Source organism: Eschrichtius robustus, chromosome 15, assembly GCF_028021215.1.
Source record: "Eschrichtius robustus isolate mEscRob2 chromosome 15, mEscRob2.pri, whole genome shotgun sequence".
In the NCBI taxonomy this organism is placed as follows: domain Eukaryota; kingdom Metazoa; phylum Chordata; class Mammalia; order Artiodactyla; family Eschrichtiidae; genus Eschrichtius; species Eschrichtius robustus.
In genome coordinates, this window is record NC_090838.1 from 40569537 (window position 1) to 40585235 (window position 15699).

The 15699-nt window shown below is 37.2% G+C and overlaps 1 protein-coding gene across 1 annotated transcript in view; it reads left to right on the forward strand.

Annotated features, from left to right (window-relative positions):
- Positions 1-15699, forward strand: part of PPP1R21 (protein phosphatase 1 regulatory subunit 21) — a 61021-nt gene that overhangs the window by 19574 nt on the left and 25748 nt on the right. The window contains exons 9-12 of the mRNA XM_068564208.1: positions 155-304; positions 2793-2894; positions 2982-3070; positions 5381-5517. Of these exons, the coding sequence (XP_068420309.1) occupies positions 155-304; positions 2793-2894; positions 2982-3070; positions 5381-5517 (478 nt within the window). The remainder of the gene's footprint in view (positions 1-154; positions 305-2792; positions 2895-2981; positions 3071-5380; positions 5518-15699) is intronic.

Below are 15699 nucleotides of genomic sequence, written 5' to 3' on the forward strand. Positions count from 1 at the left end.
ACGGTAATATTAAAATCTAAGTGGGAGCAAATGAATTTAAATTAAGGAATAATTATACTAGAGTTCAAATGTTTCTCCAAAAGCAGACTTAACAAAGTTGTTTGGGAATTATAACTTGATAGCTGACTTTAACTGTATCCTTTTCATTTTAAAGCTGAAGATGCGGGATATCGCTGGGCAGGCCCTGGCTTTTGTTCAAGATCTTGTCAAGGGTCTTCTGAACTTTCACACCTATACAGAACAGAGGATTCAGATTTTTCCTGTTGATTCTGCCATTGACACTATATCTCCATTGAATCAGAAGGTACATTTAACTCAGGATACCTTTTGTTTGCCCTGAACAAATGTGGAGACTTGTTACTAATTATCAGACCACTTCTGTGCCTCCGCCAAGTACTGTGGAGGACGTGGGAAAAGCTACAAGTCGTAGTCTTTACCCTCAAGATAAAATACGGCAAACGTGGGGATTCTTAAGAAATGAAATAGTAAGGGAGTCGTTAAAGACCTTAGTGTGAGTGAGTGGTATGGGCAGTAAGTGATATGAGGTCATCAAGGAGGGGAGATTGCTGTCCGTGGTAGTGTCTGGAAAGGTTCTTTGGTGATTTAACTGGACTTCGAAAAATGAGCATGATTTGCATAGGAGGAGCGAAGCGGGGTGGGTATTTTTTCCCCGCAGAAGAGGGAAAGACATGAGCAAAACCATGGAGTAGGAAACCATAGGGAGTAGGCACGTAGTCACATACCACCACTTTTGCCATATCGTGCTGGTAACACAGACTGGCCCTGACACAGTGTGCGAGGGTGTTACTCAGAGCCAAGAATAGCAGGAGGTGGGGATTATTGGGGCCATCTTGAAGGGAGGAAATTAGGGGGCTTGCAATAGATGAACTCTAAGTGCCCCATACTGTGGTGTCTGAAGTGAGTCATGCCACTCTCTACTTACCTGATTCTTCTCATCAGCTTTTTTTTGGTGTCTGTGTGTGCATCATGCAGTATTTCCAGGGTTTGAATAGTGTTTATGTCCACAGATCCTATTAGTATAGCAAAGGCTTAGATTCTGGAGTCATACTTCTGGGGTGGCAGCCCAGTTCTGCCACTTTCTATGTCCCCTTGGTCAGTTTATTTAACCTCTCTGTGCATCTTGAAAATGGAGGATAAAGTACTTACCCCACAGGTAGGTATGTTTGAGGATTTAATGAGATAATACGTGTACAGTCCTAAGAACAGTGCTTGGCACATAGTAAGTACTCAGTAAAGGCTAGCTCTTACCATCGTCATCATGCTGCCGTACTCATAGGAAGCCCTCAGCAGATGCTTGCTTTTCATCAGTTTTCATCTGACTCCACAAATCTTTTGAAGTTCATAAAAATTAAACTTTGGGCCTTTGAAATGCTCTTTAATATCACCGTGGGAAAAAGCTTTCAGATGACCTCGGTAAGGAAAATGGAACTGCAGCATTTTAATGTAGTTATATTTTCTTTTATACTCCCTATAATATAAAAACATTTTTTTCCACTGATTCTTTGTCCATTATTTTATTTTATTTACTTTTACTTTTAATTAATTATTTATTTATTTGTTTGTTTGGTTTTTGGGGTTTTTTGGCCACACCGCCTGGCTTGCGGGATCTTAGTTCCTCAACCAGGGATTGAACCCGGACCCCAGCAGTGAAAGCGCTGAGTCTTAACTGCTGGACGACCAGGGAATTCCAGCCATTACTTTATTTTAGCTTGTTGCCATATTATGCCCACACAGCGAGAATCAAATATGTTAATCTTAACAGAAACATTTCATTACTTTGAAGAATTCATATTTTTCTCAATATTTTACCCTTGGTGCTTTGGCCTCTGAAAGGCCCTATGTGATTTTCTATTAAGTCTGTATTACTGAAGATTCAGAAACCATTTGTTAAAAGATGACCAAAGCGTTTAGACTTGTTCATAGAATCATAGAGTAGACATTTATACCTGAGCTTAGAGTTCAATTTATTTACAGCTGTAAAGATCGAAGCCCAGAGAGACTGAATTTCCCAGGGCCATATATCTGTGTAGTTTGCACTAGGACCAATTGAATCACCTATCTGCAAAATGAGACCTTACATTTCTATACTGAGAAAACGAAATTTAAGCCATTATACAGTATTTAGAAAACTGAGATATTTCACAAGTGAAAAATTAACTTCTTGCTTCTCAATTGTCTAAATGCCTGGGGGATCTTTTTCTGAATCTATTCTTCATACTGAATTAGTCCTTTGTAAATATTACAGTATCCATGACAGTTATAAAAGTTTTTATATTCTCATTTTGATGATAATTACATTACTGGAATTTGTTAACCTTGAACATTGTATACAGTGAAAATAAGAAACTGTACTTAAAAGTCTTTTGCTTCTAAAAAATGAGTTAAATTAAATGAGTTATATAACACAAAAATCTGTCATACAGTTTTGATTATCAAATCTTTTTTTTTTTTTAACTGGGACCCCTATGAAGAAGCAGTTGTTTAGAGAAGAAGGCCTGTCGGTGCTGTGTTGTAAATTGTATCCCCTCCCCATTTGCTTCATGCCTGGTCATTAATTATGTCATCCCTCTTCTAGTTCCTCATTTTGCAGTGGAATGGGGACTTGGGGATAATATCTAGGATTTTAGAGGGGAGCTCTGTGTAAAAGCCTGATTTCCCAAAAAAAGTTTGCAGAAGAATTTAGGTTTAAAACTCAGCGAGTCCATTTATGAATGTTTTGCTATTCTTTTTTTTCCAGTGATTTAACTCACAATTCTTTCCCTTCTATTTAGTTCTCACAGTATCTTCATGAAAATGCATCCTATGTCCGCCCTCTTGAGGAAGGAATGCTTCATTTATTTGAAAGTATTACTGAGGATACTGTGACTGTCCTGGTAATTTTCTTCTATGTTTTACTTCTGGAAATGGGAGCTCTTCTTTTTCAAATGACACTATTAACCTTGAAATTTTTTCTTTTCCAGGAGACAACTGTGAAATTGAAAACTTTTTCAGAGCATTTAACCTCTTACATATGTTTTCTTAGGAAGATTCTTCCTTATCAGTTAAAAAGGTACTTACCCTCTGGGCCAGGGAGCTTGGGGAATTGTGAGGTGTCATCTGAGCTGTGCTGGAGTTAATAAAGTAATAACATGTGCTTCTTGTGATCTGCCTGACCTTTCTGCACCACAACCAATTTGGACTTCTGTGAAAAAGGAAAGTCATGGTTTGAGCAGCACAAACATATATGTAAGAAAATTGAATTGTAGTTTGTCAGCTAGGGTTTTTTCTGTATTCTGTACTGAGATTACTACTATAACCACATAATGCAATATGAACGAGTATTTTTAATGATTGGGAATGACACATTTATTGAAGGAAATATTTCATTTTGGGGTATTTTTTATCCTTTTACTGTAAACATCTAGATGGGGGTTATAATAGTTAACCTCTACATTGCAATTTATAATCCTTAGGTTTCTTTGAAATAGTATATTGTTTTTATTATTGGTGATTTATTTAAGTTATAAAGTAAAAACTTTGTTTACATACTTAAGCCCTCATAGGATATGTCATTAAGTAACCTTAAATGTTCCATCTTAAACATTTCTGGAAAGGCAAGAGAAAATAATTTATGTAATTGGAAATTTGAGAATACTGCTTGTACATTTTGATACTTCTGGTCTAAAACTAACCAAGAGTCCTAATTCATCTAAATCTTTTCATCCTAAGATTTAGTCTTTAAAAAAAGTAATCAAAGAATAATACAACTGGAACATAGGAGAAATAAGAGCATATATGTAGTATAGTATATTGCAAAATAAGGTTTAGGAAATATGTAGATGAATAACTTACAGATGTTGAAAATATACAAGTAATTATAGTTTTTAAGTCCTTGTAAAACTAAAGTAGTAGGTTTTAGCTTTTCAATAATACGAAATTTTATTATTAAAAAATTAATGTGTTAAGAGCCATCTTATTTCCTAATTCTAACCTAACAAGGTATTTCAGTAACTGAATTCTATGATTTGTGCACATGACAGAATTTTAGGAATCAGGGAATTATGACAAACTAATAATTGTGAATTACAGTTTCATTCAGATCCTTAAATGTTTTATTTAGTTCAGTATAATTAAAGTTTTTTTGAAAATTGACTCTGGAAGTTTAACACTAAATTGAATACACTTTATTGATTTGGCTTATGTTGAAAAGACTCTAAGAACCATTGCAAAACTTCTAATTGCCAAACATCTGCTCTTCTTATCATCCTGTGACTTCCCCTTCTCCAGGCTCCTATCCCATTCCTTACCTCAGGATGGCATATATAAGCCTCAGTTGCCCCACTTGCCCTTGAGTCTCATTGTCTTTGTGGACTCCCCTACATATGTAATTAAATTTGTTTTTCTTGTATTAAAAAAAAAAAAAAAAAGAACCATTGCAAAAGTGGTATTTACTACTTGAAACAGTTAAGCATTGTTATTTTATCTTAATTTATTTTTTCACTATTACATTTTTAGAAACACTGGATAAGTCCTTTCTTGATTTAAGATTCCTATTCTTGGAATTTTCTGTTCCATATGCCTTCAGCCCTATCGTATCAGGTATTCATGTTTTTAGGCAATTTTTTGGTCATTGGTTTAAATACCACTTTAGTTGACAAGATGACATGTTCATTAGTAGTAAATGGGCTTAGTACTGAATGAAGCTGTTTGCTATAAATAAGTAGAAGAGGAGAAGAGGCAAGGTCGAGGGAATGGATATGATTATCATTCTGTGCAAATAACTTTCGTAGCTTTGTGTAAAAAGCATTTTACTTGATTACTGCACATTTTAAATAAACACTCTTAAGAGTCAATGTAGTTTTTTTTAACCTTATAATTAAGTTTTCCAAAGCATCATTTAAAATTGAAAATGGTAAAATGTATTTTATGAATGTTAAGCATTTATTTTTGTATTGAGCCTATAGATTGTTTTTTCCAATCTGTTTGACTTTTGAACCAACATACACTGAAAAACGTTTCTCAGTGATTTTCTCTCCTAGTTCCTGTGTAATTAATTCTCTTTAGGAATTCAGTCTATGAAATATTTTTCTCCTGAAAATATTTTTAAGGGAAACATGTTTTTGCTGCTCTCAGGATGGAAAGATAATGGGCACCTCCCTTTATTTTTTCTTCCATTTAGTCGTCTTTTGCTGCATTGGCATTTGCAGCAAGCAGGTGTATGTATTATGGTATAAAAAATGGAACCTTGTAAATGAGATCAAATTCCTTTTTTCGGTAAATTCTCTCTTCGGATATAGATGTTTGAGAATTTAGATGGTTTCTTATAGCTAGTTGAAAATCGTTCAGGATGCTCGCTTTTATAAAATCTGCCCTTTCTTAGCTTAGAAGAAGAATGTGAAGCTTCCCTTTGCACGTCTGCATTACGAGCCAGGAATCTAGAGCTGTCCCAGGACATGAAAAAGATGACAGCTGTGTTTGAGAAGCTGCAGACTTACATTGGTCTTCTCGCCTTGCCAAGTAAGCATGTTTGTTACTCATGGTTCAACTTGAAGAACTTAGAGTACAAGAAGCTTGAGGAGGGACGTGGTTTGGCGTGTCGGAGTGAGAAGAGCCTAGGACCTGGGGTCAGAAAAACTTGAATTCAAATCCTCCAGCTCCTTATACATTTATGGTCTTGGGCAAATCACTTCTCTGCTTCTGTTTTCCCACTTATGAAATGGAGGTAAATGTGATTATTAAGTTAAATTAAGAATGTACAATATCAGGCATCGAAGACATACATTAAATATTAAATCTCTTTCTCTCCTTCCTCTTTTTTAAATGGAGAGGGGCAAAGCGTAAGAATTCGTAGCAACTTTCCAACAAGTAGCATAGGGGAAGGTTAATAGTAAAAATGCTATTTTTAGCAGAACTGTATCATAACAAAGCCCCAAAATGTAAAGGTTGACGGTCTTGGGGAAAAAAAATGCTGTGTGTTGCCCTTTGGTTTAATTTGAAAAAAGTATTTTCAGGTCATTGAATGGACCTCAGTTTAAATGATGTTTGTAAGAAAACCATGATTTTTGTAGTAGTGATTTGATTATTTGTTTTTTGTAACAGCTTAAATGTGATGTAATTTACATACCATACAATTTACCCATTTAAAGTGTACAGTTCGGTAGTTTTTACTATAGTCACAGACATGTGCATCAACACTACAGTCAGTTTTAGAATATTTTCATCACCTTAAGAAGAAACCTTGTATACTTCAGCTATCACCCTCTTATTCCACTGTTCTGTCCCCGCCCAGTACCAAGCAACCACTAATCTACTTTCTGTTTATAGATTTGCCTGTTCTGAACATTTCATATAAATGGAATCATACAATCTGTGGTCTTTTGTTTGGTCTTTTGTGACTGCTTTCTTTCACTTAGCATAATATTTTCAAGATTCATCCAAGTTGTAGCATGTATAGGTATTTCATTCCTTTTTATTGCAGAATAATATTCCATTGGATGGTTATATCACATTTTATTTATCTACCTATCAGTTGATGGACATTTGGGTTGTTTCCACCTTTTGGCTATTGTGAATAATGATGCTATAGATATTTGTGAACAAGTTTTTGAGTAGACATATCTTTTCATTTCTCTTGGGTATATAGCTCAGAGTGGAATTGCTGGGTCATATGGTAACTTTATGTTTAATTGTTGGGGGAACTGCTAGCTTGTATTCCAAGGCATGTGTACCATTTTATATTCCCACCAGCAGCAGGGTTCCAATTTTTCCACATCCACACCAATACTTATTATGTGAATTTTTTAAAAATTTCTTCTTTTTTTTTAATTGAAGTATAGTTGTTTTACAACATTGTGTTAGTTTCAAGTGTACAGCATGTGCGTGTGTGTGTGTGTGTGTGTATCCATCCTTTTTTTTCGACTCTTTTCCATTATTGGTTATTATAAGATATTGAATATAGTCCCTGTGCTATACAGTAAATCCTAGTTGTTTACTTTATATATAGTGGTGTGTATCAGTTAATTCCATACTCCTAATTTATCCCTCCCCCGCTTCCCTTTTGATAACCGTAAGTTTGTTTTCTATGTCTGTGAGTCTATTTCTGTTTTATAAATGAGTTCATTTGTATTATTTTTTTAGATTCCACATATAAGTGATGTCATATAATATTTATCCTTCTCTGTCTGACTTACTTCATTTAGTATAATAATCTCTATGTTCATCTGTGTTGCTGCAAATGGCATTATTTCATTCTTTTTTATGGCTGAGTAATATTCCATTGTATAAATATACCACATCTTCTTTATCCATTCATCTGTCAATGGACACTTAGGTTGCTTCCATGTGTTTGCTATTGTAAATAGTGCCGCTGTTAACATTGGGGTGCATGTATCTTTTTGAGTTAGAGTTTTTGTCTTTTCCATATATATGCCCAGGAGTGGGATCACTGGAGCATTCCATAGTGGCTGTACCAATCTATATTCCCACCAATAGCGTAGGAGGGTTCCCTTTTCTCCACACCCTCTTCAGCATTTATTATTTGTAGACTTTTTGATGATGACCATTATGACCAGTGTGAGGTGATAGCTCATTGTAGTTTTGATTTGCATTTCTCTAATAATTAGCAGTGTGGAGCATCTTTTCATGTGCATGTTGGCCATCTGTGTGTCTTCTTTGGAGAAATGTCTGTTTTGGTCTTCTACCCATTGTTTTTTTGGCCGCGCCACACGGCTTGCGGGACCTTAGTTCCCCCATCAGTGGGTTGAACCCGCGCCCTCGGCAGTGAAAGCACAGAGTCCTAACCACTGGACTGCCAGGGAATTCCCTTTACCCATTTTTTTGATTGGGTTGTTTGTGTTTTTGATATTGAGCTGTAGGAGCAGTTTGTATATTTTGGAAATTAAGCCCTTGTTGGTTGCATCTTTTGCAAATATTTTCTCCCAGTCTGTAGGTTGTCCTCATTTTGTTTATGGTTTCCTTTCCTGTTCAAAAGCTTATAAATTTGATTAGGTCCCATTTGTTTATTTTTGCTTTTATTTCTTTTGCCTTGGGAGACTGATCTAAGAAAATATTGCTACGATGTATGTCAAAGAATGTTTTGCCTGTGTTCTCTTTTAGGAGTTTTATGGTGTCATGTCTTATATTTAAGTCTTTAAGCCATTTTGAGTTTATTTTTGTGTATGGTGTAAGGGAGTGTTCTAACTTCATTGATTTATACGTAGCTGTCCAGCTTTCCCATACCACTTGCGGAAAAGACTGTCTTTTCCCCATTGTATATTATTGCCTCCTTTGTTGAAGATTAATGCGCTGTAGGTGTGTGGGTTTATTTCTGGGCTCTCTATTCTGTTCCACTGATTCATATGTCTGTTTTTGTGCGGTACCATGCTGTTTTGATTATGGTAGCTTTGTAGTATTATCTGAAGTCTGGAAGGGTTATGCCTCTAGCTTTGTTCTTTTTCCTCGGGATTGCTTTGGCAATTCTGGATATTTTGTGGTTCCATATAAACTTTAAGATTATTCTAGTTTTGTGAAAAGTGTCATGGGTAATTTGATAGGGATTGCAGTAAATCTGTAGATTCCTTTGGCTAGTATGGGCATTTTAACAATATTATTTCTTCCAGTCCAAGAGCATGAGGTAACTTTCCGTTTTCTTGAATAATCTTTGATTTCCTTTATCAATGTTTAATAGTTCTCAGTATATAAGTCTTTCACCACCTTGGTTAGGCTTATTCCTAGGATTTTTTTTTTTTTTTGATATGATTTTAAACAAAATTGTTTTTTACTTTCTCTTTCTGGTATTTCATTGTTAGTGTAAAGAAATATAACAGATTTCTCTATATTAATCTTATATCCTGCTACCTTACTGAATTCATTTATGAGTTCTAATAGTTCTGTGTGGAGTCTTTAGGGTTTTCTATATAGAGTGTTATGTCATCTGCACAAAATGACAATTTTACCTCTTCCCTTCCAATTTGGATATTTTTGTTTCTTTTTTTTGTCTGATTGCTGTGGCTAGGGCTTCCAATACTATGTTGAATAGAAGTGATGAAAGTGGGCATCCTTGCCTTGTTCCAGAATTCAGCTTTTCATCACTTAGTATTATGTTGGCTGTGGGTTTGTCATAAATGACTTTTATTATGTTGAAATTTGTTCCCTCTATACACACTTTGGTGAGAGTTTTTATCATGAATGGATGTTGAATTTTGTCAAATGCGTTTTCTGCATCTGTTGATATGATCTTGTGTTTCTTGTCTTTCCTTTTGTTCATGTGGTGTATTGCATTGATTGGTGTGCATATGTTGAACCATCCTTGTGACCCTGGAATGAATTCAGCTTGATTATGGTGTATGATCCTATTTATGTGTTCTTGGATTTGGTTTGCTGAACTTTTTTTGACAATCTTTGCTTCTATATTCATCAAAGATATTGGCCTGTAATTTTCTTTTTTGGTAGTGTCTCTTTCTGGTTTTGGTATCAGTGTGATAGTGGCTTCATAGAGTTACTTTGAGAGTGTTCTTTCCTCTTCAGTCTTTTGGAAGAGTTTGAGAAGGATAGGTGTAAGTTTTTCTTTGTATGTTTGGTAGAATTCCCCAATGAAGCTATTGGGTCCAGGACTTTTGTTTGCAGGGAGGTTTTTTTTTTTTAATTACAGATTCTATTTTACTTCTTGTGATCAGTCTGTTCAGATTATCTGTTTCTTCTTGATTCCGTTTTGGCAGTCTGTATGTTTCTAGAAACTTGTCCATTTCTTCTAGGTTGTTCATTTTTTTTTGGCATATAACTGTTCATAATATTTTCTTAAGATTTTTTTATATTTCTGCAGTATTGGTTGTTATTTCTCCTCTTTCATTTCTTATTTTGTTTATTTGGGCCCTCTCTATTTTCTTCTTGGTGAGCCTGGCCAGTGGTTTGTTGATTTTGTTTATCCTTTCCAAAAACCAGCTCTTGGTTTTATTGATTTTTTTCTGTTGTTTTTAAAATATCTATTTTATTTATTTACTCTCTGATCTTTATTATTTCCTTCCTTCTGCTGACTTTAGATTTTGTTTATTCTTTTTCTGATTGTTTCAGGTGGTAGTTTAGGTTTATTTGAGATAGGCCTGTATCACTATGAACTTCCCTCTTAGGATTGCTTTTGCTGCATCCCATAGGTTTTGTATGGTTGTGTTTTCATTGTTGTTTGTCTCAAGGTATTTTTTAATTTCCTCTTTGACTTCATTGTTGACCTATTGGTTTTTTAGTAGCATGTTGTTTAGTCGCCATATAATCATTTTTTTCTCGTTTATCTTTCTGTGGTTGATTTCTTGTTTCATGCCCTTGTGGTCAGAAAAGGTGCTTGAAATAATTTTTGTCCTTTTAAGTTTGTTGAGGCTTGTTTTGGGTCTTCGTTTGTGGTCTATTCTAGAGAATGTCCCATGTGCCCTTGGAAAAAGAATGTGTATTCTTTTTTTTTTTTTTTTTTTTGATGTAGTGTCCTGTAGATATCACTTAAGTCTAACTGTTCTTTTGTGTCATTTAGGAACTCTGTTGCCTTATTGATTTTCTCTCTGGAAGATCTGTCCATTGATGTCACTGTGGTGTTAAAGTCTCCTACTATTATTGTATTCTTGTCAGTTTCTCCCTTTATGTCTGTTAGTATTTGTTTTATGTATTTAGGAGCTCCTATATTGGGTGCATGTATGTTAATGATTGTGGTATCCTCTTCTTTGTTGATCCTTTTATCATTATACAGTGTCCTTTTTTGTCTTTCTTTATGGCCTTTGTTTTAAAGCCTGTTTTGTCTGATAGGAGTATTACTACTCCTGCTTTCTTGTCATTTCTACTTGCATGAAATATCTTTTTTCATCTCCTCACTTTCAATCTTTGTGTGTCTTTTGCCTTTAAGTGGGTCTCTTATAGGCAGCATATTGTAGGTTCTTGTTTTATTATTCAATCTACCACTCTTTGTCTTTTGAGAGGAGCATTTAGTCCACTGACATTCAAAGTAATTATTGATAAGTACATATTTATTGCCATTTTAAACCTTGCTTTCCAGTTGATTTTGTATTTCTTCATTCTTCTTTTATTTTTGCTTTTGTGGTTTAATGGTTTTCTTTCGTATTATGCTTGATTTCCTTTCTTTTTGGTTTTTGTGAATCTGTTTTATGTTTTTGATTTGTGGTTACCCTGGTTTTCAAGTATGTTAACCCATAACTATATCTACTTGCTTTGGACTGGTAGTCATATAAGCTCAAACACATTCTAAAAGATCTACATTTTCTTACTTGCCTCCTCCACATTTCGTGATTTTGATGTCCTATTTTACATCTGCATGTTTATCCTTTTACTTTCATCATAGTTATAATAGCTTTCACAGAATTTTTTTTAATTAAAAAAATTTTTTTAAATCTATGTACTGGCTTATGTAAGTGATCTTCAATCTTTTTATATATTTGCCTTTCCTGTTGTGATTTTCCCTTTCCTATACATTCTTGCTTCTTTTCTAGTTAGAGAAGACCTTTCAATATTTCTTTTAGGATAGGTTCAGTATTGCTGTATTCTTTTAGTTTTTGCTTGCCTGAGAAATTCTTTATCTCTCCTTCTATTCTAAATGATAATCTTACTGAGTAGAATATCCTAGGTTGTAGGTTTTTCCCTATCAGGACTTTAAATGTATCTAGCTACTCCCTTCTGGCCTGCAAAGTTCCTGTAGAGAAATCAGTTGCTAGCCTTATGGGGGTTCCCTTGTAACTGACTCTGTTTTTCTCTTGCTTCCTTTGGAATCCTCTCTTTATCTTTTGCTTTTGCCATTTTAATTATTGGTATGTCTTGGTGTTGATCTGTTTGGGTTCATCTTGTTTGGGACCCTCTGTGCTTCCTGTACCTGGATATCTGTTTCCTTCTTTAGGTTTGGGAAGTTTTCAGCCATAATTTCTTCAAATAATTTTTGATCCCCTTTTCTCTTCTTCTTCTGGGATTCCTATTATGCGTAGATCGGCATGCTTTATATTATCCCATAGATTTCATATGTTGCTTTCATTTTTTTCATTTGTCCTTCTGTCTTCTGTTCTGATAGGATGATTTCCATTATTCTATCTTCCAGATCACTTATTCATTTTGTTGCATTATTTAGTTTGCTGTTTATTTTCTTTATCTCGACTTTTATCTTGGCAATTGAGGTGTCTGATTTGATTGACTCCTTTTTGTAGTTTCTAGTTCCTTATTACAGTAATCTGCATTTCTATCAATAGTCTTTCTTAATTCCTTCAGCATTTTTTATTGCCTCCTTTTTGAACCTGGGGTCTCGTAGACTGGAGAGGTCTGCTTCATTGTTTGTTCTTTCAGGGGATTTCTCTTGTCCTTTTAATTGGGAGTAGTACCTCTGCTTTTTCACTTGATTTATATTTCTCTGATTCTATGAATTTAGGAGAAACAGTTATCTACTGTTGTCTTGAAGGTCTGGTTTTATGAGGGAGCAATCCTGTATAGACTGTGTGAGTCTGGTATTTTTGGTGCGAAGGCTGTTTTTGGTATGGATGCTTGCCACATCTTTCTTCAGAGTGTACTGGCCCTTGTTCCCTTGCTAAGTGGTGTGTTTTGTGTTGTGGTGACCAGAGCCTGCACTGGATGTTGGGTGGTGTCCTCTTTGCTCTCTGCTTGTCACAGCCCTGTCAGGGGGCAGGGTCTGCTCCCTAGCTGTTGGAGTAGAAGACCCCAGATCTAGTTCTAAGCTGTGGTATGCAGTAGGTGGAACTGGAGTGCTCCCTCTGGAAAAGGAGCCACTGCGTGTCCTTCCCCAGGAGCTGTCTGCCAGTATGTGCTACTCTGTGACACTGCCTGCCACCTGATGTGCACTCCAACAAAGTTCACTGTTGCTGGCATTGCCCTCAGAGGCTGCCTCCACTGCGGGAGCACCTGTAGTTGGCTCAGATTTCAGCCCCACCTCCTTGTGTGCATGCCCACAAAATTCGCAAAACCCACAGTGGCTGGAGCCTTGCCCCACTGTGAGCACACTGATGATGAGGCTGCTACAGTGGGATCCATGCCCCTCCCTTCCTGTGTTGACAGTGGGCTTCCTATGGCAGGCTCATGTTCTGTCTGCATGCACCCCCATTTGTGGCCCCAGGCCACACTCTGGGCCCTTTGGGCTATGTCCATGCAGCCAAACCGAGTCCTCTCCCTGGGTCTGTCTGCTGAGCCCGAGTTTCAGCACCCAGCTGCTGCACACGCCAGCAGCTGTGTCTGCGGCTAGGAAGTGCGGCAACATGGCAAGGACCATCTGTTTTGGTCTCTCTCTACCCTGCAGGGCCACAGGCCAGCTCCTGCATTCTCCTCTAGAACCTTTGAAGCTCCCTATCTGTCTTGGTGGACCTCCCAGTTGTTGAAGGAGGTTCCCAGGGTGAGGGAACCTTTCCTCTTTCACAGCTCCCTCCCAGGTGTGTGGGTCCCATCCCGATTCCTCTTCTCCCTTTTCCCTTTGTCCTACCCAGTTACACAGGGATCTGTTTTGCAGCTTTGGTTGTATGAGAGCTTCTGCCAGCTTTCAGTAGGTATTCTATGAGAATTGTTCCACATGTGGATGTATTTTTGATGTATGTGTGGGAGGAGCTGAGCTCCATGTCCCTCTACTCTGCCATCTGGATCTCCCCCCATATTATATGACTTTTTTTTTTTTTTAATTTATTTATTTTATTTTTTAATTTTTGGCTGCACTGGGTCTTTGTTGCTGCGCGTGGGCTTTCCCTAGTTGCGGCGAGCAGGGGCCAGTCTTTGCTGCGGTGCGTGGGCTTCTCATTGTGGTGGCTTCTCTTGTTGTGGAGCTCGGGCTCTAGCCACACGGGCTTCAGTAGTTGTGGCTCGTGGGCTCAGTAGTTGTGGCTCGTGGACTCTAGAGCACAGGCTCAGTAGCTGTGGCGCATGGGCCCAGCTGCTCCGCGGCATGTGGGATCCTCCCGGACCAGGGCTCGAACCCGTGTCCCCTGCATTGGCAGGCGGATTCTTAACCACTGTGCCACCAAGGAAGCCCTATATGACTTTTTGATTTTTGCCATCCTCGTGTTATTATCTGACTTTTTGAAGTAGTATCTCATTGTGGGTTTGATTTGCATAACCCTGGTGTCTAATAATGTTGAATATCCTTTTGTGTCCTTATTGGCCATTTGTATATCTTCTTTGGAGATATGTCTGCTCAGATCCTTTCTCCATTTTCCAACTGGGTTGTCTTTTTATTATTGAGTTATAAGAGTTCTTTATATATTCTAGGTGCAGATCCCTTATTGGATATGTAATTTGCAAGATTTTCTTCCATTTTTGTGGGTTATCTTTTCATTTTCTTAATGGTATCCTTTGAAGTACAAAAGTTTTTAATTTTGATAAGTCAAATTTATTTTTCTTTTGTTGCTCAGGCTTTTGGTGTCATATCTAAGAAACTGTTGTCAAATATGAGGTTGTGAAGACTTACCCTTATGTTTTCTTCTAAGAGTTTTATAGTTTTAGCTCTTACATTCAGGTCTTTGATCCATTTTGAGTTAATTTTTGTATATGGTGTGAGGTAAGGCTCTAACTTCATCTTTTGCATGTGGATATCTAGTTGTCTCAGCACCATTTATTGAAAAGACTATTCCTTCCCTATTGAATGGTCTTGGCACCCTTGTTAAGAATCGGTTGACCATAGGTGTCAGTTTACCTTATATCTCCAATGAATCCACCAGTTTCCTCCGAATTACCTTCAGCACAAGTGCCATTATTTTTGAGAGCATCCATAGGCTTGAACTTTTCCACAGTCTGTTGTGAATTAAGTCAATTCCTTTGGGAAGAGATTCAGAACTTTCTGTTTTAAGAACTGTTTCTCCCTTGGGTTAAATCTCTGAGCCATGGTTCTGTGCAGGGGCTGATGAAAGTGATGCACTTCTCTCAGAGTGACACACCTGCATTAGTAGCTGAGCACTCCATGGAGAGGGTAGGGCAGCAGCTGCTGGTCTCCTCAGCTTGCCTCTTTCAGCATGGAACTCCTGTTAATGAGCTGGGGCCAGGGTGATCAGGGCCACAGATTCTCAGCAGCACCATGCCCACGTAGAGCCTCCATCCCACAAGTCAGGGCTGGGTAAAAGAAGAGAACCCCCCACCTCTGAGTCATACTTACCTAGAACTTAGCCTCAGCAACAGGTAGCTGAGAGCGAGATAAGGAATGCAGCCCTCCAGCTGAGTTAGGGGAGAGGGAGTCTTGTGTTCTTGGCTGCACCCTCTGGACTGGGATTTCTAGCTCACTGACTGGTGAGGGGACGGAGTGGGTTCTGGTTCACATACCACAGATTCTTGCTATTCTTACTGAGTTAATATAGATTTTCTTGATTAAATGTTTCTTCACTTGCTGTATGCCCTTAGGATAATTTCCAGAGTTTAAAGTGGTTATTTTTAAATCATTTTCACCAGTTGTGCTGGTGAGTGGATATGTGGAGCTTGCTTATGCTGTCATGCCAGAATTGGAACTGTGATGTTTGACTAATAGTGTTTTTAGTGATGTTCAGCAAAGAATAATATGTAGGGAAAGCACAAAATGAGAAATGTGTTCTGTAGTAACAAGGTGAAATTCACAAAGGCTTTCATTTCAAAAAGAATCATGAAAGACATAATCCTGCTTAGCAATTTAATTTTGATTTTTATAACCATTAATATCTGTGGACATGGGGGATGCAAATCAGTTTAGATCCCTGTAATTATCAC